Below are 25,866 nucleotides of genomic sequence, written 5' to 3'. Positions count from 1 at the left end.
AGATGACGCAAGATAACAAAAGTTTGCCTCGGAAGCCGAACTTGGTGTTAGAATCACAGACCCCTGAGAGACATGATTGCTGCCTAATCTTGATCTTTAACTGTTGCAAATCCATTTACTCAAGGTGGTCTTATGAGCAAGATAGGAAGCATCATATGTCAGCAAGAATTTTAGAGGCTTTAGGAACATTCTCCAATTTATATCTCAGCATGGGACTAGATATTCTTTATTGAATAACCCCAAATATGAAAGTAAAAATAACTTAGATTTCTGTGAAGTTTTCATAGGTAGCAAAAAAGGTAGAAAAATGCAGGACAATCCTTTTCATAACATACATTTGATATTAATTTCTCTATGTGATTGATTTCTTGAATATCTACTTCCATTGGCTCATGTCAGGTTATTATAACTCATTACTGCTTCACTGTCTATAATGTTCGGAGTTCATCAGATGCTGCTCTAGTGTGTTTTGACAGATATAAAATTGTTACCCACTGGCAATATATCACCTTTACTATTAAATATAAAAGTCGGTAAGGACAGTGGTTCCTAGAAATTTGGAATTTCGGAAATAATAAAATTGGTTAAAAATTTGGGGAATCAATAAATAATAATCAAATTTTAACTTTACCAGTGAAGAACATCAGAAAAGCAGCAGCAACAACAACTTCATGTACTTTGCCAATATTTCATAAAAGCATGCTTTAATATCTAAAGTATGGGAAAGACATTATTTAACAAAAAAGGACAGTCTTGTGAAGTGAATAAATCTTCTATTATGAAGTACTTGTTTCATCATTCTTATTTTTCTCCTTTTTCTGACAGTGAAAAGTTTTCCACAGTCCAGTTTCTGAGACTGACATTTCCACACAACTGAGTTAAAATTTGAAGACAACAATGAAATGAATAAATAGCGATAAATAACTTTAGAAATATGTTTCTTTCTGTGTAGGTTCTGTGTACCAGCTAGCACCTGGCCTTCACCTGAGGTCGCTGCTTCCCAGCAGGCGGAATGACAAGGTGGCCATGCATCCCCCTTGTTCCTCTTCGTGGCATTAGAGCATTCTCTCTCCTTCTTCCTTAAAACTCCCAGTATTATCAGATTGTGTCACACAGATCTCTCTTCAATACTGTTAAGCACTGACCACAGGGTCCTTTTTCCGTCTTTCACCTTCATTTTTGTACCTATCACTCTGTTATTACCACTACCACTACTTTCAATATTTACAAGAAGTAAAATGTAAACATTTGCTATGAGTGCTTTAGAAGTATCAGTTCCTTAAGTCATCGTAATACCCCAAAAGTAAGTAGTATTATTATACTCCTGTCACAGCTGAGAATACTGAGTCCTTGGGAGGTTAAGAAGTTGGGAAGAAGCTGGATTGAACCCTAAGCAGACTGTCTCGACTCCATGTTCTTGACCATGTGCTAGGCTGCATCGCAGGTTCTAGATATCCTGTCCTTTGAGGACATCACCTCCCACCCTAGTACAGTCTCTCATTCACGTGGTCATAACCTAGGGCTTGCACTTAGAAGGGCTAAAATCTCTTATCTGAAACTTTGATCCTTCTGGAAATCAGAACTTTAAATTTTAAAAGGTTAATCCGTATTATATTTTGAATGTACCAGAGAAGTGTGTGAAGCACTTCTAATTGACAAATTGCTATCTCTGTACCAAAGTATCAATGTTCAGACAGTGGTAAGAAGTAACGCTAGAAATGACCTCATGTAGGACTTTGTCACCAAATTTATTAGGACACAAGCTTCCAGTGTTATAGCATTTGGAATTTCAGAATTTGGACTTATACTAAAACCTAAAATCTCTCCATTTGGTGTATTTGATCACCTTGCAGGCTCGCTTGCTCTAGAAAGCCAGCTACAAGTAACTTTTAAACTGTCACTTGCTGGATGTTGTATCTCTCCTCCTCACCAAGCTTAAATGCCAACACCAGTCATTCTAATCACTCCTTAGAAATAAAGTTGATTGGAAGAAAAGATCATTCACTTTAATTTTTTCCGTTAATGATTACCATATTCTCTCTGTCTGTCTATTTATCTAGCATGTATTATCTACCCTATACTATACTATCTTACTGGTTTTTACATAGTAATTCAGTTTTAACTGTACATTTGGCCTTTTTCTATCTTTACTCACACCGTTCTATATGGTAGATAATATTACTCCCATATTAGAAATGAGTAATCTGAAGCTGTAGGAAGTTAGTAAGTTATCCAAGATCACAGGGCCAGGATTTATCCTCAGAGCTTTCAGAGTGGAACTCCTGTGCACCGATTCTCTAGAGACATTGCTTTTCTCTCATAGAAGATGGGCTCTCTCTAGAGCTTATACCCAACATATGTACTGACAGTCTTTATCACTTTTCAAGAGATAACATAAAGAGTAGAAAAAAACAAAAATGGAAGGTAAAAGAATGACTGGATACCTCCTATAACTCCTGATCTAGCAAATAATTAATATTAGAGAAGAATTAGAGGATCTTAAAGATCTGATGTAAATATTTATATTAAAAATACTTAACATTGAGATATAATTCCTAATGTACTTTAATCACTTTAAAATGTAGTACCTAAAATATACCAATGAAGCTACAGTTTTGCTTCATTAGATAAGAAAAAATATCTCAGAAATATATACTCAAAGATATTCTGTGAAAATAAAATGAGACACACAGACAGACCTAACTTCAGTGCTCAGATGAGAATAGAGATGTGTATTGGTAATAGTAAATTTAATGTATTTATATCATCACAAATATAGCATATGGAAGTATATACATATATAGAGTTTATAATTATATATACTGTTTTATAATCTGGGCTAGAGATTTTTGGTTATGTTGTTTTTAGTCACAAAATATATTGTGGTTGTTTTTCCATGTCAATGTATACGAAATCTTTTAGCAGTTTTTAATGGCTTCATAACATTCCCTTACATAGGTAGAACATAATTTATTTAACTTATCCTATACTGATGTACGTTTTTTCCAGTTAATAATTAAGACTTATACAATGAATGACCTGGTCATGAGTGCTTCCTTGCCTGGCTCCTTTCTTAGGTTTACTTGGTGGAAATAGAAGGACAGAGTCACATGAGATGTATGATTTAAAGTTTCATATAAATATTTTAATTCATCGCAAAAAGGAGAAACTAAATTATATTTTCCATAGATCTATATGACCATCTTTAACTCTCATGGGAGTGCACAATTTCCCACACTCTAGTTAACATCATGTATCATCGATCCTTCTAATATCTGCCAATTTCACATATCAAACTCTATTACATTTTAAAATTATTGTAGAATTGGTATTTTAATGTATTTTTTGGCCATTTGTAATTTTCCTCTGAAAAATGGCCTATTCGTCCATTTAGGAAATGTTTACTGCTTCCTTACTATTTTGTAAAAAGCTTACACTTTTAAATCTATTAACTCTTTTTCATCATGTATGCTGCCAATGATTTTTCCCGTTTGTCTTTTTTTCCCCTTAACATGACGGTTTTCTTTTGAAGTTTAAATATTTAAATCGAGTGCATGAATTTTGGTGGGTTTTCTGTTATAATTATACCAATGAAAAATTTCAAAAGCTATATTTCCTCTAATTTTTTAACATCTGAAAGAAATCAGTTTTGGTTTTCAAAAATGAATGAAGCAAGATGCTTAACAAGATAGTCTCCCAAAATTATATGACACATCAACATTTCCTGAATAATCCATTTTTTTCCCATAATATACAATACATTGTAATTTTTATCATGGACAATGTATAAACTTTGGGTAGTGTTACTAGAAAAAAAAAAATGACAGAAAATTGAAGTCCATCATGCTGATAGGTAGAACACACCTCATGGAAGAAGAAAACAATCATTCAAGAGACAATCTCTATTGCAAAAATTGTACCATTTGCTCAAGGTTATTTCCATGATCACAAATTACGCCCCCAACGTGTAAAATATGAATCTTGACCTGAGTCAGAATGGCTTGTGTATATGGCTCAGAGACCTCTAGGTCTCCAGAAAGACCGATGCTCAGAAACAAGCTGCTCAAAATGAAAGCAAATTTACCAAGTCCACAAAAAGACAAGGAGTACAAAATTGTCACAGGGAACACAAAATCAGGAAACCTTTGAAAATGACAGAAAGGTAAGCTTCGTAGGCAAGGTAATTAATATACGGGAGGCCTGCAAAGATAAAATAATTAACAACTGACAGAGCAGGGAAGTGCGCAGATTTGAGGAGGTAGAAATTATGAGCTTTGTGTTCACCGCTCTTAATAGATACGTGACCATCAAATGCTTAGAGAAGTTCAATTCACCAAGAAAGAGAAAGCATAAAGGTTATGCTGTGGAAATTGAGCTGCCATTGTTCCTCACCTATTTAATGAATCATTACCATGCACTGTATTTCATATCATAATTATTGAGAAGTTTCCATTATGTAACCATGTCAACTTCAAATCATTCAAACTATCAATTTGAAATGGACGCTTATTTACAAATTAAGTTATGGTTGATAAACTGTCATTTATTACTTGGCACTTATAAGTTTTATAGTTCTTCTAGACAAAGGGTAAAAAAAATAATCAATCAAATGATTTACAGCAGAATTAGAATTACTGAACCAGCAAAATAGCTCATAAACATAACAAGGGATTATAAAACCTAAAAACCAGTCAGTGAATGAATCTAATACATGTGGTAACCATGAGATCAAAAACACTAACTGTGAAATCAACGTTCTAGCTGCTTTTCGGTGTCTCTTACCCACCCTGGTCTTCTAATTCTCTGATATTGTAGTTTCAATCTTTTTAGTCTGTTTTCCAGCCCTCCCCCCAAAATATATTGAATCATCTTAACATTAGAGATATGAAAATAATAGAGATTTTATCAATATCCAGTTTGATTTACAACAAGCTGACACCACTTATGGAGCAGAGAGCACTTAATAATTCCTCCATTCCATCTTCATGGGCACCTGTACGCAAGGGGCAGGATCCATGAGATACTGAAGCAAATTGCTGACACAGACACCATATGGACATTAAGCATAATAGATTGACTGCTACCCAAATGTTTTCCCTGGAGAAATTAAGCAAAGCAAAGGGAAAGAACAACAACAAAAAAAGGCAACAGCCCCATGAAGTCAAAAGTTTTGACAAGTTGAGAGTGAGTAGAAGACTTTGTAAGGAAAGAAGAAAAGAAATCAAAGAAAACAAAGATGTTTTTAGGTTATCAAGGGAAGAGAATAAAAAAGAAAATGGAAGGAGGGGAAGTGTCTGCAGAAAGTGGAGTATGGGGAGCTCTGCAACACTTAACAAATAGGATTTAACATTTATTAGTCAAATAAATATTTTGGGGAAGTATGAGAGAAGTACACATAGTAATATCATTGAAAACATTGATTTACCCTATTAAATTTGAAGAATATGTTTTTCTTAATAATAGTCAATAACTTGATTTTCAAAAACTCATTTCATTTGGAGAGTGTAAAGATATCTTCAACTATCTCAATCTAATTGCTTACATGTGTTCAAAGAACCAATTCATTGCTGATGAACTGTGCTCGAAAACTCAAACACTTACAGTAACTTTTATGATTTTTCTAAACCATTGGTAAAATAAAGCAGAAATCAAAAGGTTTCTGGCTGAGTTATAATAAGGACAGCAACAGCAAATCTCATAAATATGGGCAGGGGTTATGAAGCCCATAAAGGCATAAATTAGTGACTCAATACAATAAGGTAACCACGAAATCATAAATGCTACCACTGTCACCCCCAGGATTTTAGCTGATTTCCTCTCTCTCTTGGCCACTCTGGATTTATAACTACTTGATAATGATTCTATTTCGCCAGCAGTATTTTCAATCCTTTTAGCCTGTTTTCAAGCCACAAGAAAAATATTACTGTAGAGAATGATCATAATGAGGGTAGGTATAAAGAAGGATAGGAAATCTATCAACACCCAGTTTTGATTTACAAAGGTCTGGCAACCTGTTATGCAGTTAAGGGCACTAGCTAATTCTTCTAGCTCATCGTCATAGGCGCCATTGTAGAACATGGCACCACTGTATGCAATGGGCAGGATCCCGGAGATGCTGATGTAAATTACTCACACAGACACCGTGAACCTGGTAGCACAGAGCAGAGGGAGATGAAAAGCAATGTACCTGTCAATGGAGATGAAGCACAAGTAGAAGAGAGAAGAGTAACTAAAAGCCACATCACAGCATGTGTGGAAAGCACAGAAGCTCTGCCCCAAGTACAAGCAGCTCTCCACGGACCTGACCATGCTGAAGGGCATCAGCATTACGTCCACCAGAAAGTCAGCGCAGATCAGGGAGGCGATGAGAAACTTGGTTGGAGAGTGCAGCGCTTGAAATGCAGGACTGAAATCATCACCAAGAGGTTTCCAAACACGGCCAGCACAGCCCCAAAGCCAAAGAGTCCATAGAGAACCAGACGGGGTCCGGGCGAATATGGGGTTTTCACACAGGATCCTGTCACGTTTTCGTGGCACAGCTCCGCAGCTGCAGCTGGGGGCGAGTTGCTGGTCATGACGCTTCTCTTTACATGGGGAGAATTCGGTCCATCTTGATTATCACGAGAACTATGAGAGTCTAACTTCAATATTCCTGAGGGAGAAAACATAAATACACCAGGATGATTGAGGAAATTAGTAGCTATTAGTACTCATGTTTTCTTCAATTTACCAGTATTTATTATAAATCTCAAATGTTTAACAAAATACGATCCAACAAAAATTATAGGTACAAGATTACTGGGGGTTAATTTCAACTAATGATTGTTCTCCTTCATCTGATACAATTTCCTTTTAGTCAAAAATAAATGTTTTTATTTTTTACCTCCAGAATTCCTCTTTGCCACAGGCACTGATCTAGGAAGGAATTATAAGGCTGAAGGATCACCTCTCATCTATTTCCAGGTTGTCTGCCTAGGTTCCTGCCTAAAGCATGCAGTCCTCCTCCTAAATAGACCATAACAATGGACAACTCCCTAGATGGAGTCCAGTAGTGGAAGATGTGAAATTGAAAGATGATTTTTAACAGCGATTATCAAGAAACTTATTCTATAAAACAGCTCTTTACTTTAAAGTAGGTTAGTTGTTGGATTTCTTGGGCCAAAGATTTTCTTTCTTTTTAGACTTGAGTAGTTCCCCTGTTCTCAATATTGACAGGCCACCTTATTGCGTTTAGGTTAGAGATACAGTAGGGTGCAAGCAGTGAGTGTCTGTACTTGGCTTGTTCTCTCCTGTTATGCATCATATTTTTACATCTGCAGTGGTTACAAACAAAGAGAAAAAGATAACATACATTGAGGACCACTTGAGATATTACACCAAATCATTAGAAAACTACATGGTAATTATACACACCAGCATTTTTGAGGTGCTGGTATAAAAGAGGTCGCTTCTCCTCTCAAGACATTTTCACTGACTGAAAGAATATTTGCCAGGTGTATCGCTGAATGTGAGAAAGGGGCAGGAAACCCTTGAACTACACATTGGTTTGTGGTTCTAGGTGATAGAATTTCCCGATCTCAATGCTAAAAGAAGTCAAACAATGAGAAGGAAGCTGTAAAATGGGAACACATTCCTTGGTCATTTGCCATCCCTGGAATGCTGGAACATGGCAAAGTAAGGAAAAGCCTTGTTCAGCCTTCCTAAGGAAGGGCTCAGACTCTTCTCACTGCAGAGCTGTGACCTTAGAGATATTTGTGAACTTGCTTTTCAAATTATAAGAGTGCCATGGGTATTAGTATGAATCCATCTGGCCATCTGATTCCTAATCAAGAAATTTCACACTCTGACACAAACAATATTTTAGATACCTGCTCATATTTTTGAGAGCCTCATTTTGTAGTGTCAACGCTCATATAGACAAAGGTCTCGGCCAGCCTTTCTCAACTTCAGCACTATGAACATTTGAGTTCAGAGAACTTCATGCTTTGAAGATCTGTCCTGTACATTGGCAGGCTTTTAGCAGGATCCCTACTACTATATGCCAGTAGATGCCAATAAAATCTCCCCAAATGTGAAAACCAAAAATGTCTCTAGACATTGACAAATGTCCTCTGGGCACAAATGGCTCAATAGCCTGCCCCACTGAGAACTATTATTCTAGGCAATAAAAAAGTATCATATAACACTTCTCACTTTTGGTAAAGAAATAACTTCGTATCTTCCGCCATTATTCTGAGATTTATTCATTAATGAATTTTTCTATTTAACACATATTTATTGATTCCAAGGAGTTGGATGCAAAGTAATGAAACAAAGAGATATGATCTTTAGCCTCATGAAGTTTCAATTTTGGGGTTGAAAAAAACTTTAAAGAAGTACACAGAGAAATGGTTAGATGAATATATATTGGAATAGTATTATAAAGGTAAAACACAGAAGTTCGTGATAGTGAAATAAGCAGCCAGACAGGAAAGTATAGACAAAAATTTTGCAATAAAAAGGTTAAGGCAAAAATGCTACTTTAATAGTTGTAAATTAATGACATAATATACATCAGAAAAAAATAAATGACAATGAATAGAGCAGTAGCTAAGATTTTTAGACCTTTGTCAGCAGTTGAAAACAATGCAAAGAAATATTATGTCGATAACAAAGGGAGCCAGAGAAAGAAAGACAGAGATGAAAGCCTAGCTTCTTGTGGTCTGGAAGTGGGAGTAGGGTGGGAGGCACGGAGCTTATTCCAAGAAGAATCTGGACAAACCCTAATTCCAATAAATGCATTTATAAAACAAAGAGCTAGATATTTTCTTTCTTTCCTTCTTTTTTTTCCCCAGCTCTTAGATGGTTAAAGTAAATGTCTGGCAATTACCTCTTGGTTTCCCAATTTATATAACCACCTTGAAATTTCTGAAACTCAAGTTTTCTAAGAACCATAGTCCTCATCATTAATAATTTTAATATCAAAGGTGGTAATTTAGTGGGTTGCTTCATAGTGTAGTTGTTACCATGTCTCCTTTACGCTCAGAAGTTCCTGGGTTCACGCCCCCGGTGGAGTCACGAACCATACCCTGGGTGTGCCGGACTCCAGGTGCACGCCATGAGCATGAGGGATCAGAAGCCCCACCTTGAGGGATTCAGTTCTTAAAAGGAAATGTCAACAACCATAGGTCAGGTGCGAAAGTCGGGGTGGATATTTAAGAGGGCGGAAAAAATAAAAGAAAATAAAATCTTCTAAGAAAATCAATCAGTTTAGACGATAAGGCATTGACCAAAATATATATATAGAAGTTATGATTAGAATAGAGTCCAGAAATAGAGACACACATATATGGTTGAATAGTTTTTGACAAAAGAACAAACATCATTTACTAGAGAAAGAACAGATTTTCAAGAAATGCTCCTGGAATTCCAGAATATCCAAATAACTTCTACCAATAATAAAAAATCTCAGTCTCCATCACAACATATTAAAAATTAATATGAAAAGAATCATAGACCTAAAGAACTAAAATTATAAAAACTCTACAAGCATGGAAAAAAACAGTTGTGACACAAGAAATTTATAAGTTGGTGTTCATCAAAATTTAAACTTTCGACTTTTCAAAAAATACTCAATGAAATAAAGAGTCCAATATTCATAACACACATTTCTAAAAAACAGTCAACTCAATAACAAGAAAGCTTTAAAATTCATTAAAAATGGGCAAAATGTTCATGGACAGTTCACCAAAGTGAATACATTAAAGACCAGTGATAACATAAACAGATTCTCAACATCATCATTCCTAAATTCAAAAAGAAATACTACTACACGCTGTCTAAGATGGTTGAAATAAAAAGAAATGACAGTGCCAAGTGTTGAACAGGACTTGAAGCAAGTAGAACATTTATAGATTGCTGGTGGGAGTACAAAATGGTGCAATTACTTTAGAAGACTGTTTGTAGTTTCTTATATAGTTAAACATACACTTCCCATATGATCCAGCAATTCTACTCCTAGGTATTTCCCTCCCCCAAAATAATAAGAAGAACATATGTCTATGCAAAGAATTGTATACAATGCTCATAGCAACACTTTTAATAACAGCCCTAAACTGAACACAAGTCCAAAAGCCTATCAACAGGTACATGGATAAAATAATTGTGGTATATTAATACGATTGAATACACTTTAGCAATAATAAGGAATGAACTGCTAATACACCTAATAAATGCCACAGGCACTGATCTGGGAAGAAGCAGCTTGTCACAGAAGATTATGTAGTGTATGATGCTATTTGGATGAGATTTTTAGAGCAGGGGAATTACTCTGCAGTGATAGAATGGGTATCAGTGATCACCCAGGACAGAATAAGGGAAATACGGGAAGAGGTTGACTGCAAAAGGGCGCAAATAAAATTGCTGAGGTGTTGGAATTATTCCATACCTTGATTGTTGAGGTGGTTACGAGTGTGGTTACATTTATCATGTCTGTAACCTGAATAAAAAGAAATCTAATTATGAGCGGTGAATACACCATGCAATATATGTGTGTGTGTGTATATATATATATGCTTTATTCCTAAATTGTACACTTGAAACTTAACTGGATTTCGTTAAGCAATGTCACCATGAATAAATAGATAAATAAATAGATAAACAAATGAATGAATAAATAAAAAAATAAATAAAAAGATCGTCCTGATATTTACCTAAAAAAAGCATGAAATTTTCAAATATAAATTATACATTATATCAAAAAAGCTGATTATAAAAATGACCAGAAATCATTTATCAGAAAAATCTTTTCCGTAAAATCTTTTTAGTAAAAATAAACAATATGGCTTTTGAATTTTAGACATAAATTTTCAAGTGAAGGACTATTTCTATTTCCATTTCTATTTCACAAAAAGGTCAAATGTCATCAAGATATTGGAGGGCAAAAACTTATTTTCAGCAAAGACATAATTGTTATTTAAAGTTTCCTTCCTTCTGCACATTGCACTACGGGGATTTAAGCTTAAGGGCTTTGGGTATTTGAAAATATTTAGCTACTTTCCTGAGGGGACAGAGTGTTTAGGGTGTAATTCTAGCTCTGACAAATTAGGAAAAGAAAGCTAATAAAATATGGCATTCTTACATGCAGCATATAACAGCTCTTGGAAGACTAATACTTCTCAGATATGTACCAGGTAATGCAAAGAAAGATTTTTTTTTTTTTAATTTAAACAAATAGAATTTGGGTAATGATAAAAACTAACTACTTATTCAATTGGATGTAGATTTTATGAGATAAAGGTATGAATCAGTTTCTAAACATGAAAATAAGGATTTGTACTTACAAAGCAATAGGGACGGAATGTACTGGCAATTACTGACATATTGTCAATACTTCTCTTTTAAAGGTATTTAAAGATAATAGCTTACCCAGATGTCAAAACGGAGAATCATGGGCAGTGATTTGCCCCCTCCTGCAGCTGTGCAGCTCTGCTTCGAGAACCTGAATGGATCCTGTGTCAAAATTTCCTACTCGCCTGGACCCCGCCTAATTCTGTACACAGTGTTCTGCTTTGGATCTTGGCTGGCTGTATTTGGAAACCTCTTGGTGATGATTTCCATTCTTCATTTCAAGCAGTTGCACTCTCCAACCAACCTTTTGATGGCCTCCCTGGCCTGTGCTGACTTCTTAGTGGGAGTGACTGTGATGCCCTTCAGTGCAGTGAGGTCCGTGGAAGGCTGCTGGTACTTTGGGGAGAGTTACTGTAAATTTCACTCTTGTTTCGATGGGTCATTCTGCTGTGCGTCCATCTTCCACTTATGTTTCATTTCTCTGGATAGATATATTGCAGTCAGCGACCCTCTGCTCTATCCAACCAGATTCACCATATCTGTTTCTGTCATGTGTATTGCCTTCTCCTGGCTCTTTTCCATTATTTATTATTTTACCCTTATTAGCACAGGTGCAAATGAAGTTGGGCTGGAGGAACTAGTCAGTGCTCTCACCTGTGTGGGAGGCTGTCAAGGTGCAGTGAATCAAAGTTGGGTATTGGTAAATTTTCTATTATTTTTCATACCTATGCTTGTGATGATCATTGTTTACTCCAAGATTTTCCTCATTGCTAAACAACAGGCTAGAAAAATGGAAAGTATGAGCAATAAAACTGTGGGATCATCAGATAGCTACAAAGACAGAGTGGCCAGGAGGGAGAGAAAAGCAGCAAGAACACTGGGCATTGCAGTGATAGCATTTCTGGTTTCATGGTTGCCATACTACATTGATTCAATAATTGATGCCTTCCTAGGTTTCATCACACCCACATATATTTTTGAAATATTAGCTTGGATTGCTTACTATAACTCAGCAATGAACCCCTTGATTTATGCTTTATTTTATCCTTGGTTTCGAAAAGCCATGAAGCTAATCATCACTGGTCAAGTCTTAAGAGAAAATTCCTCAACAATAAATTTATTGTCAGAGTAGATTCTGGTTTTAAACTGGAAGGAGATTGAAAATAGATTCTCAATGGATGAAGAACAAGGAAAATATTGATCATATATGTGCAAGATCTTCTTAGGTAAAATAATTGAAGTATGCTTCAATTTTCACCCAAACACTTAAAATCAGGTAAATGTTCTTTGGTAAATATAACATTAAAATCTGATTGTAATGGAAATAACGCAGCCTTCGAGCCAGAAACATCTGGAATGCAATAGCAACTCTGACATTTAACACTGTGATCTTTGTTGCTTCGTTCTCTGGTCCTCATTATATTTCCCTGGTTAATAACTCCTCTCTTGCAGTAGTCTTGAGAAAATGTAAAAGAATATATAAAGGATCTGATATATACTCATCACTTAAATCCTGCCTTTTATTACTTTATAACAATTCATCCCCTGTCTATATCTTCTCGCAGCTGCTTTGTAATATTTTTCTGCTAAAGTGTAAACTCATTTAAGATGTGTATTTAGAGAGTTGGTGGCCCCTTGCTCAGAGAGGATGAAGGAGTGAGCATGTAGTGCCTGGTGTTCAGATTTGCAGATCTAAATCTGTGATTTCAGAGTCACGTAAAATCAGTCAAGAATAGAGCTATTAACTGTAATATTAATTTAGTTTTTTGGGAATAACTATAATATCAAATTATAATGAGAAAGGTAACTAGCATACATTCAGTGAGCTTCTTACTGTTAAGTGTAAAATTACATTAGAGTTCAGAAGTTGTTCACATACATTTAAGCCAGAGTTTTAAGATTGTTATTATTTTGTTATGTTACTTTATTTTGAAATCAATTTATTCTTTATTCACTTAAATTGCACCTTGTTTCAAAAATTATGGGCAGAGACTTCAAGGATACACAAAAAGCATAGCTTAAAAATGTGTTCAAAAAAAGAAAGAAAACTAAAATGAAGGAAATAAAATGAAGCCAAGATAGAGGCTAGAAAAAGTAGTTCTGAAGCACAAAGAGAAACAATTTGGTTCTGAAGCACAAAGAGAAACAATTTGTTATGTAATCCATAGTGGATAATCCAAGTCAGTTATTTCAGAGAATTGTTCTTGGTAGTCAAACTGGAGGGTGCTGTATGTCCCATGAACAATAAATGGCTTGACTCTATTCTCTTAGCTTTTTCACAAGAAGACATCAAGATTTTAAAAGTCTGGTTATCATATTTTGGGGCAGGAGTAAATATATATCAAACATTTCTTGCTTGTTTCTTTCATTTCTAACTGATATAAATCAACATTATGTATTAGCACATAATTTCTATCACACAAATGCTTTGAAAGGGTAAACCTTTTCTAAGAGTGTATTCGTTCTGATTATACCATTCTTGTGAGAAATTGTTGTCTTTACTTGATTATACAGATGATTAAAGCCACCCTAGACTGCTTACTGTCACTGTACCCACAATTCTTCAGTTCCAACACTGAATATCATCTACTTATTTCGATACTAGAGATTTCACTATAGTAACTTTTTCTCATCCTGTGTTGCAAGCTATCGAATAATTCTACTGCCTCATTTTAAAGATAAAGAAGCTAAGTCAAAGGACTTAAGAATTCTGATGAATATGATAAAGCTTCAGGATTCAAACCAGTACCTTTTGTTTGATTCTAGTTTTATATATTTATACTTGTCTTTCCTTTCTTAGTAGCCTTTCTAATATATACTTACTTTCCTAGATTAACAAACTAACCTGTCTAGTTTTATAAGTGTTGGAAAACTCTCGTTGTGAAAAACACAAGCTAATGTCCTCATTATTCTTTTCTGTGAACTACTCTGGTTGTGTGGGGACTAGTCTACAGGCCTTTGCTTCAATGAACATTTATTGAGTGTTTTCGGTATGCAATACATGAGCTCCAAAACCAGAAGGATCTAACAAGAAAAACAATTTCAACCTAATCACTATTTATCTATGTTTATGGGACACTCATTCTGTGCTTGCGACTGCCTTGCCTGCACTTAATCTTCACAACACCACTTTGAGCAAGGGAATGTTATTACTTCCATTTTAAAATGAGGAACCTGAAGCATAAAGAGGTAAGTCACATGCCCCAGTTGGCATACTTCTTTAACAATGAAACCAGTATAAAATCCGAGAGCCAGAGAGTAAGTGTCATAGCCACGAAAGGTTCCTCCCTTCAGAAAAGAGAATTGTCCTCTAGAAAGAGCCCCCTCGCTAAGTGTAGGAAATTGCTAGCTGAATAAAAGGAACAAAAAAATTTCCCAAATCAAAATGTTATGTTTTTTTCACATTCCCCTTTCCACTCAGTCATTGGACTATGTTGAGGGACTCACAAAATATTAGAACTGAAAGAAACTTTTAAAAAAAATTATTCTAAAACATGCTTTTTTAGGTGCAAGCTATGGCTTAAGTACCCTGAGCAAGGTCAGACAACCAGAGTCTCATGAATTCATGTAGAGGCCTAGCCACACTCCAGTGCTGTCCATCTGTTCACAGGCCTGGATGGGTCCATCCTCATCTCCTCCAATATCTGGTCACAGCGTAATGTCTCCTTTCTGAGGATTTTGCCTCAACTCTTCTCCATTAGGTCTGGCTTACCGGGTCCTATAGACTTATGGCCATCTATTTTATATATACATATTTCTCAGTTAGCTTTAAGGGGTTTATAGGATTTCAATTATAGTGACAATTTTAAGTAGAATTACAATTCTGGTTTTAAAAAAAAAAAAATCCCTCAGATCTTTAAAAGCATTTCTCCAATGGCTTCTAAGACCTAGTACTGATGCTAGCATGATGTTCATTCCTTTGTCTTAAATTACCTTCCTCCCTCTGGCCCCTGTCCTAAGAGCTTTTTAAGATTTTCTCTTTATACTTGTCTGAATGTGTTTCTTGCATGTTTTTCATTTATCCTCTTTACACTTGGTGGATACTTTTAATTGGAAGCATTTGACCTTTCTTTAACCCAGAAGGAACATTCTGAACAATAGTTTTTGTTTTCTTTCTTTTACTCTTTGATTGTTCTTTCTGGGATTTAGAATTTCTCTCAAGCTCTATTCATGAGAATAACTCTTTCTGCTCTAATAACCTCCATTTTGTGTATTTTTGGTTGTATTTTTCTCTACTCTGATTTTTAATCAATTTTATCCTATGTGACTCTTTTTTTCAGATATGCTTTTGAAGTCATTTCAATGGGACTTCAGATAACATAAATAAAATATGTGCTCAGTTATGTTAACAAGGCTGATCTTCAGACGTAGATACCAATTCAACCATTCCAACTGGGAAAGTGTTGAAATGCTTAAATACTAGTTGGGAAATATCTATTACCCTGAGCTCCCATGCAAACCCATGTGACATTATCTCTGGCTCCTCTTCCTCAAACTCCAAAGGTTCCTCATGATCGATTCAACTGAAACATGAATGTTAAGCAAAGGAGGGTACCTGCAGGGCCTGCTCTCTCAGAAAAGCATCCATTAAGATTGGTCAATGCCTACATTTTGCCACATTGTTTTTTGTTTTTTGTTTCTTTAGTGCTTTGAAATATCAACCCTTAAAATAAATCAGAAATCAAGTGTTCATTTTTTTATGAGAAATTACCAACAAATTTATTTTTGGTCATGAAAGCTTAAATAGGGGAAACTTAAGAAAGTATTCAAAACTACTAAATTATTATTTATTATTTATTTCCTAAGAAATGAAGGAGATTGCTCTAAGTGTATGGTTAAATAGTGTGAAGTATTCCTCAAGTTTTTTAGAAAAAGCATGAAAATTGGGACACTAGTCACCAGATTGGTCTTCCCTTGGGAAAATTGGCACTCTTGGCCCATTGAACAATTCACTAATTTTTGAATAGCCTGCACTGGTGCTTCACAGACGTAAAATGGCTTCAGTAAATTATATACTAGTGCATGCAGACTTGCTCTCTTGACTCTTCTGGTCCAATTTTTTAAAATACTGTGGGCAGATTGCATAGCTTTCCACGCAGTTTCTGGGATAGAAAATTCCATATAAAAGTGAATTCTAACTCAGATGAAAACTTTAAATTTACATCCAGTTTAGCACTTTTATCTTTCCTATTCCAGTCAAAGCTATTCAAGCCTAGGTTTTAGGGTAGGGTCCTACAGTGGGATAGGTGATAAGTCTGCTTTTACAGTTCTTTTTCCATCTCTTCTTGTAACGCCAGTCATCCTCCATAGTACAACAAAAATGGAATATGGAGAATATTAATAGTGGGACAAAAGATTTCTCATGCCTGGTGGTATCATATTCCATTTTGCACAATGCCCTGAACTTGGCAAGCACCAAAATATAGGTGCTGTTAAGAGGTACATGTGTGACTCACATGAGTGACTCATTTTGGGAGAGCCTGCCTACTGCCTAGTTCTCTAATGTGGGTGAGCCATTGCAGTTGACCTCTTTCAAACTCTCTTTAGAGTCTATGAGTAGAAAGTTTACAGGCATTTGCTCCTGGAGTACCATTGTCCAGGGTAACACTCTATTGATGAAGGTATTGGTAGACGATTCAAGTTTGATTCCCTCTTTAGATATGTTTATTCAATGGTCTTGCAGACCTGCCCTGTTTTATGTTGAGCAGAGGCAAGTAGAACTAGGGAGAGATGGCTGGGAGGAGAATTGGGCCAGCAGGGGGAGAAGCCTATGCTGTCACAATTTCAAGTGCAAAGAGTCATTAGTTTCATGTGGGCTAATACACACATGGAAGCCAGTCAGGCTTGGCATTTTAGAGTACACAAAATGTTTGTAATACACCGCATAGGACTTGAGAAAGATGTTGAAAAAGTCATACAGTGCTGATCACTACATTAGTAACCGGGCACAAAAATGCCTCCTGCAGAGATGCCTGAAGAACCCAAATGAGCTCTACATGATAGGGTCATTATAGGAAGGCTCATTACACATATGATGTATGCATGACCGCCAAGTGAAGGTTACAAAGAGACCAATTTTTGTATCTAATGATTACACTTCTTTTCTTCTATTCTCTCCTTCTCCTAGTGGAATAGAGCGGAAAGCGGAGAGAGATAAGGAATAAAAAATCAAAACATGCTCGTTCCCTAAAACCAGGCTTTTTAAGCTAAGACCATGCTAGCACTGGGCACTATTAGATACAGATTGTAATTCTCAAATGGAGAAATAAATAGACCATTGTGAAAGTCTTTAATACTCAGAGTGAACTCACAGCTCTGCCTGAGATCTCAAGAAGGGATGAGAAGTAAGATTTGCTCATGTGGAGACTTTGATTGGAGAAAGATTAATTTTTCGTTGTGTCTCTCTCCAATAAAAATATTCCATAAGTAGTTAACATACATTTATAAAACTATTTGTTAAACACAATCGAATTATGTGAGAACTAAAATAAGAACCGGCTCAGTTATGCAATCACTTGAAAATTTGCTTAGACTGTTAGTTAAATATATTGACTGTGTATTATCATTACTATCTGCTGTACATTTACAGTTTAACACTTTGACTCTGCTTTGTGTTCAGGTACTTCTTGCCTCTCATACTAAGAGACAAGAGTACAAAACACTTCTCTCCCCTTGCTCTCATTAACAAACGTCTGAGTTTGTCCACTGGAAGGACCACAGAGATCATTAAGGCATCTTTCTGTAATGTTTGTTAGTCTATCCTAATGAGGCCTATATCACACTCCCATACGTGGGAGATGATTGACTTAATAGGCTTTTATTTTAGAAATGTTTTAGAGAAGGAAAAATTTGCAAGCTAAAGGTTAAGTGTTGATATAGGACTGAAAACTTTAAATGATGCAAGATTACAAATGTTTGCATCAGAAGCCATCCTTGGTGTTAGAATCACAGACCCCTGAGAGACATGATTGCTGCCTAATCTTGATCTTTAACTGTTGCAAACCCATTTACTCAAGGTGATCTTATTAGCAAGTTAGGAAGCATCATATGTGTCAAGAATTTTAAAGGCCTTATGAAGATCGTTTCATTTATATCGGAGCATGGGGCTAGATATTCTTTATTGACTATCCTCAAATATGAAAGTAAAAAATAACTTAGATTTCTGTGAAGTTTTCATAGGTAGCAAAAAGGTAGAAAAATGCAGGACAATCGTTTCATAATATACATTTGGTATTAATTTCCCCATGTAGTTGATTTCTTGAATATCTACCTCCATTGGCTCATGTCAGGTTATTATCATTCATTACTGCTTCACTGTCTCTAATGTTCGGAGTTCAACAGATGCTGCTCTAGTGTGTTTTGACAGGTATAAAATTGTTACCCACTGGCAATATATCACCTTTACTATTAAATATAAAAGTCGGTAAGGACAGTGGTTCCTAGAAATTTGGGTTTCAGAAATAATAAAATTGGTTAAAAATTTGGGGAATCAACAAATAATTATCAAATTTTAACTTTATCAGTGAAGAACATCAGAAAAGCAGCAGCAACAACAACTTCATGTACTTTACCAATATATCATAAAAGCATGCTTTAATATCTAATGTATGGGAAAGCCATTATTTAACAAAAAAACACAGTCTTGAAAAGTAAATAAATCTTTTATTATGAAGTACTTGTTTCATCATTCTTATTTTTCTCCTTTTTCCGACCAGTGAAAAGTTTGCCACAGTCCAGTTTCTGAGACTGACATTTCCACACAACTGAGTTAAAATTTGAAGACAACAATGAAATGAATAAATAGCAATAAATAACTTTAGAAATATGTTTCTTTCTGTGTAGGTTCTGTGTACCAGCTAGCACCTGGCCTTCACCTGAGGTCGCTGCTTCCCAGCAGGCGGAATGACAAGGTGGCCATGCATCCCCCTTGTTCCTCTTCGTGGCATTAGAGCATTCTCTCTCCTTCTTCCTTAAAACTCCCAGTATTATCAGATTGTGTCACACAGATCTCTCTTCAATACTGTTAAGCACTGACCACAGGGTCCTTTTTCCATCTTTCACCTTCATTTTCATGCCTATCAGTCTGTTATTACACTATCACTACTTTCAATATCTACAAGAAGTAAAATGTAAACATTTGCTATGAGTGCTTTAGAAATATCAATTCCTTAAGTCATCGTAATACCCCAAAAGTAAGTAGTATTATTATACTCCTGTCATAGCTGAGAATACTGAGTCCTTGGGAGGTTAAGAAGTTGGGAAGAAGCTGGATTGAACCCTAAGCAGACTGTCTCGACTCCATGTTCTTGATCATGTGCTAGGCTGCATCGCAGGTTCTAGATGTCCTGTCCTTTGAGGATATCACCTCCCACCCTACCCCAGTCTCTCATTCATGTGGTCATAACCTAGGGCTTGCACTTAGAAGGGCTAAAATCTCTTATCTGAAACTTTGATCCTTCTGGAAATCAGAACTTTAAATTTTAAAAGACACATCCATATTATATTTTGAATATACCAGTGAAGTGTGTAAAGCACTTGCAGTCGACACATTGCTATTTCTGTACCAAAGTATCAATGTTCAGACAGTGGTAAGAAGTAACGCTAGAAATAACCTCATGTTGGTGCTTGTCACCAAATTTATTAGGACACAAGCTTCCAGTGTTATAGCATTTGGAATTTCAGAATTTGGACTTATACTAAAACTTAAAATCTCTCCATTTTGTGTATTTGATCACTTTGCAGGCTCACTTGCTCTAGAAAGCCAACTACAAGTAACTTTTAATCTCTCACTTGCTGGATGTTGTAACTCTCCTCCTCACCAAGCTTAAATGCCAACACCAGTCATTCTAATCACTCCTTAGAAATAAAGTTGATTGGAAGAAAAGATTATTCACTTGTAATTTTTTCTGTTAATGATTACCATATTCTCTCTGTCTGTCTATTTATCTATCATGTATTATCTACCCTATACTATACTATCTTACTGGTTTTTAGATAGTAACTCAGTTTTAACTGTACATTTGGTCCTTTTTCTATCTTTACTCACACAGTTCTATATGGTAGATAACATTACTCCCATATTAGAAATGAGTAATCTGAAGCTGTAGGATGTTAGTAAGTTGTCCAAGATCACAGGGCCAGGATTTATCTTCAGAGCTTTCAGAGTGGAACTCCTGTGCAACGATTCTCTAGAGACATTGCTTTTCTCTCGTAGAAGACGGGCTCTCCCTACAGCTTATACCCAACACACGTACTGACACTCTTTATCACTTCTCAAGAAATAACATGAAGAGTAGATAAAAACACAAATGGAAGGTAAAAGAATGACTTGATACCTCCTATAGCTCCTGATCCAGCAAATAATTAATATTACAGAAGAGTTAAAGGATCTTAAAGATCTGATGTAAATATTTATATTAAAAATACTTAACATCGAGATATAATTCCTAAGGTACTTTAATCACTTTAAGATGTAGTCCCTAAAATATACCAACGAAGCTACAGTTTTGCTTCATTAGATAAGAAAAAATATCTCAGAAATATATACTCAAAGATATTCTGTGAAAATAAAATGAGACACACAGACAGACCTAACTTCAGTGCTCAGATGAGAATAGAGATGTGTATTGGTAATAGTAAATTTAATGTATTTATATCATCACAAATATAGCATATGGAAGTATATACATATATAGAGTTTATAATTATATATACTGTTTTATAATCTGGGCTAGAGATTTTTGGTTATGTTGTTTTTAGTCACAAAATATATTGTGGTTGTTTTTCCATGTCAATGTATACGAAATCTTTTAGCAGTTTTTAATGGCTTCATAACATTCCCTTATATAGGTAGAACATAATTTATTTAACTTATCCTATACTGATGTACATTTTTTCGAGTTAATAATTATGACTTATACAATGAATGTCATGGTCATGAGTGCTTCCTTGCCTGGCTCTTTTCTTAGGATTACTTGGTGGAAATAGAAGCACAGAGTCACGCAACATGTATGATTTAATTTTTTATACAAATATTTTAATTCATCACAAAAAGGAGAAACTAAATTATATTTTCCATAGACCTATATGACCATGTTTAACTCTCATGGGAGTGCACAATTTCCCACACTCTAGTTAACATCAAGTATTATTGATTCTTGTAATATCTGCCAATTTCACATATCAAACTCTATTACATTTTTAAATTATTGTACAATTGGCATTTTAATGTATTTTTTGGCCATTTGTAATTTTCCTCTGAAAAATGGCCTATTCGTCAATATCGTGTAATGTTTACTGCTTCCTTACTATTTTGTAAAAAGCTTACACTTTTAAATCTATTAACTTTTTTCATCATGTATACTGCCAATGATTTTTCCCAAGTTGTCTTTGTTTTCCCCTTAACATGACGGTTTTCTTTTGAAGTTTAAATATTTAAATTGAGTGCATATATTTTGGTGGGTTTTCTGTTATAATTATACCAATGAAAAATTTCAAAAGCTATATTTCCTCTAATTTTTTAACATCTGAAAGAAATCAGTTTTGGTTTTCAAAAATGAATGAAGCAAGATGCTTAACAAGATAGTCTCCCAAAATTATATGACACATCAACATTTCTTGAATAATCCATTTTTTTCCCATAATATACAATACATTGTAATTTTTATCATGGACAATGTATAAACTTTGGGTAGTGTTACTAGAAAAAAAAATGACAGAAAATTGAAGTCCATCGTGTTGATAGGTAGAACACACCTCATGGATTAAGAAAACAATCATTCAAGAAACAATCTCTATTGCAAAAATTGTACCATTTGCTCAAGGTTATTTCCATGATCACAAAATACGCCCCCAACGTGTAAAATATGAATCTTGTCCTGAGTCAGAATGGCTTGTGTATATGGCTCAGAGACCTCTAGGAGCTCCAGAAATACCGACGCTCAGAAACAAGGTGCTCAAAATGAAAGCAAAGTTAACAAGTCCACAAAAAGACAAGGAGTACAAAATTGTCACAGAGAACACGAAATCAGAAAACCTTTGAAAATGACAGAAAGGTAAGCTTCGTAGGCAAGGTAATTAATATACGGGAGGCCTACAAAGATAAAATAATTAACAAATGACAGAGCAGGGAAGTGCGTAGATTTGAGGAGATAGAAATTATGAGCTTCGTGTTCAACGCTCTTAATAGATACATAGCCATCAAATGCTTAGAGAAGTTCAATTCACCAAGAAAGAGAAAGCATAAGGTTATGTTGTGGAAACTGAGCTGCCATTTTTCCTCACCTATTTAATGAATCATTACCATGCACTGTATTTCATATCATAATTATTGAGAAGTTTCCATTATGTAACCATGTCAACTTCAAATCATTCAAACTATCAATTTGAAATGGACGCTTATTTACAAATTAAGTTATGGTTGATAAACTGTCATTTATTACTTGGCACTTATAAGTTTTATAGTTCTTCTAGACAAAGGGTAAAAAAAATAATCAATCAAATGATTTACAGCAGAATTAGAATTACTGAACCAGCAAAATAGCTCATAAACATAACAAGGGATTATAAAACCTAAAAACCAGTCAGTGAATGAATCTAATACATGTGGTAACCATGAGATCAAAAACACTAACTGTGAAATCAACGTTCTAGCTGCTTTTCGGTGTCTCTTACCCACCCTGGTCTTCTAATTCTCTGATGATGTAGTTTCAATCTTTTTAGTCTGTTTTCCAGCCCTCCCCCCAAAATATATTGAATCATCTTAACATTAGAGATATGAAAATAATAGAGATTTTATCAATATCCAGTTTGATTTACAACAAGCTGACACCACTTATGGAGCAGAGAGCACTTAATAATTCCTCCATTCCATCTTCATGGGCACCTGTATGCAAGGGGCAGGATCCATGAGATACTGAAGCAAATTGCTGACACAGACACCATATGGACATTAAGCATAATAGATTGACTGCTACCCAAATGTTTTCCCTGGAGAAATTAAGCAAAGCAAAGGGAAAGAACAACAACAAAAAAAGGCAACAGCCCCATGAAGTCAATCACAGAGAAAGTTTTGACAAGCTGAGAGTGAGTAGAAGACTTTGTAAGGAAAGAAGAAAAGAAATCAAAGAAAACAAAGATGTTTTTAGGTTATCAAGGGAAGAGAATAAAAAAGAAAATGGAAGGAGGGGAAGTGTCTGCAGAAAGTGGAGTATGGGGAGCTCTGCAACACTTAACAAATAGGATTTAACATTTTTTAGTCAAATAAATATTTTGGGGGAAGTATCAGGGAAGTATACATACGAATATCATTGAAAAACATTGATTTACCCTATTAAATTTGAAGAATATGTTTTTCTTCTTAATAATAGTCGATAGCTTGATTTTCAAAATCTCATTTCATTTGGACAGTGTAAAGATATCTTCAACTATCTCAATCTAAATGCTTACATTTGTTCAAAGAACAAAATCATCGCTGATGAACTGTCCTCGAAAACCGACCACTTACAATAACTTCTATGGCTTTCCTAAACCATGAGTAAAATAAAGCATAAATCAAAGGGTTCATGGCTGAGTTATAATAAGCACACCAACAGCAAATCTCATAAATATAGGCAGGGGTTATGAAGCCCATAAAGGCATCAATTAGTGAGTCAATACTATAAGGTAACAATGAAATCATAAATGCTGCTACTGTCACCCCCAGCGTTTTAGCTGATTTCCTCTCTCTCTTGGGCACTCTGGATTTATAACTATCTGATGATGATTCTGTATTGCCAGCAGTATTATCCATCCGTTTAGCCTGTTGTCTAGCCACAAGAAAAATATTACTATAGAGAATGATCATAACGAGTGTAGGTATAAAGAAGGACAGAAAATCTATCAACACCCTGTTTTGATTTACAACTGTCTGACAACCTCCTATGTAGTTGAAGGCACTATATTCCTCCCAACCCTAGGTCCCCAAGGCTTAGGCCAGGACAGCACTGATTGAGGTAGGAAAGATAAGAGTGCTAAACCGAATGCGATTTTATAGTTTTAATCTGAATTAGGAAGAACTTATTATGGGTTTATAAATGTTAGGAATTGAATGGAAAGCAATATGATCTGCCCAGAGTGTCATTCAAGATGGGGAAGCGAGTGTCAATAGAGCAAATTTGCCTGCACTAACAGATAACATGGGAAAGTCACTTCGATGCAATAAGCTCAGACAGTCCTAAATCTAGTGACATATTAAATGAGCCAGGCTTCCTATCAGATAAGAGGGAAGGATGAATTTAATGATTAGAGTCCTATTTCTTCATGCTTTTCCTGAATAATTTGAAAAATACTGCCCACCATCCTCCTATACATTTTAAGAAATTGCCTTCATATCTTAAAAAGTGGATAATTAAACAATTGTTTAGTAATTTTAACATATTCTGAAATTTCCTCTATTTAAGTTTTCATGTTGAAAAAGAAATTTATTCCTGAGGAAGTGCTCTTCAAAATCTGACCACTTATTTCCGAGTCAATATTCAGGGTTGATTTTTCAAAACACTAAAAAAATATGGCAAGATGTAGGTATTGACCAGTGAGAATGGATGCTTTTCTGAGAAGCAGGGCAGGCCTTGGAGATGCCCTCCATTGCCTCATACTGCTTTTTCAGTTCTGGAGAAGGTCTAGCTCATTGCAATGTGCTCCGCTTCTCTATATAATTTTGTCCTGTCAATTTCAGGCTGTCTTGGTTGCTCTCCAAAGCTTCAAATAATTGTCCTATGTGTTGAATTGAGTTTTATAATTGCTCTCAGTGAGACGGATGGTTTGATACAAGCTCTTTCGTCATGGCCCACATCAGATTTCCCTCCTGCATAGCATAACTTTTATCAATTTGTTAGAGTTTATTTTGTGATTTTTGTCATATTTTTGTCATCATTTCTTTTATAATTCTTTCTAATTTTCATTTTGATTTCTTCCTTATTCCAAAGGCTTCTGTATTGAACTATCTTTTCTACAGCCTCAGATTCTCTGTCTCACACTTTGACTGCTTATTCTGATTAAGTCTCCAGTAAAGCCACAAACCCATTAGTGCCATGTAATTCTGCTCTCTGAGGCTGATTTGCAGACACTCTAGCATCTCCCACAACTTTCAGACTCAGCAATATGGTAATTTACGTCCTCAAAGGTGATTGAAGTGGCAGGTGAAGATAATCGGGAGTTTTAAGGAATAAACCTTCTGTAGCATGAATTTTGACCTGTGGGGACAGTAGCCAGTGTCAGCCAGCATATAGGTAATATTTTTATATGACTTATTAGTAGACTTCTGTTGAACCAATGCTTGAGATCTTGGTAGCTTGAGATGTAGATACCAAGATTGTTCACATCTAGAACATCCAGTTTTTGAAGTGGTTCATACATCTCTACTGAAGTCTTCAAACTTGATTATTATTTTCTTGTATATGATCAGCACAGTTATATTAAAAACTGCTAACGATATTCCACTTAGTTATTTTAAAGCATCATATAGATTGTCTGTTTTTTAAAAACTTGTCTGTTATTTCC

At 35.3% G+C, this 25,866-nt stretch overlaps 1 protein-coding gene and 1 pseudogene across 1 annotated transcript; one reads left to right on the top strand and one right to left on the bottom strand.

Moving 5' to 3' along the window:
* Positions 1-5,378: 5,378 nt before the first annotated feature.
* On the bottom strand, positions 5,379-10,476 carry LOC120592305 (trace amine-associated receptor 6-like; annotated as a pseudogene).
* A 952-nt stretch (positions 10,477-11,428) lies between these two features.
* Positions 11,429-12,460, top strand: LOC120592306 (trace amine-associated receptor 7a-like). Its single transcript, XM_039849907.1, has one exon. The coding sequence runs from the start codon at positions 11,429-11,431 to the stop codon at positions 12,458-12,460; it is 1,032 nt and encodes a 343-aa protein (XP_039705841.1).
* The last annotated feature ends 13,406 nt before the right edge of the window (positions 12,461-25,866 follow it).

The sequence above is a fragment of the Pteropus medius genome, unplaced genomic scaffold (assembly GCF_902729225.1).
Source record: "Pteropus medius unplaced genomic scaffold, Ma_sr-lr_union100, whole genome shotgun sequence".
Lineage (NCBI taxonomy): Eukaryota > Metazoa > Chordata > Mammalia > Chiroptera > Pteropodidae > Pteropus > Pteropus medius.
The sequence above is the reverse complement of the archived record's forward strand: the minus strand, read 5'-3'. Positions and strand labels throughout refer to the sequence as shown.

Coding starts and splice junctions, on each gene's coding strand:
- LOC120592306 (XM_039849907.1), top strand. CDS start 11,429: ATGGGCAGTGATTTGCCCCCTCCTGCAGCTGTGCAGCTCTGCTTCGAG.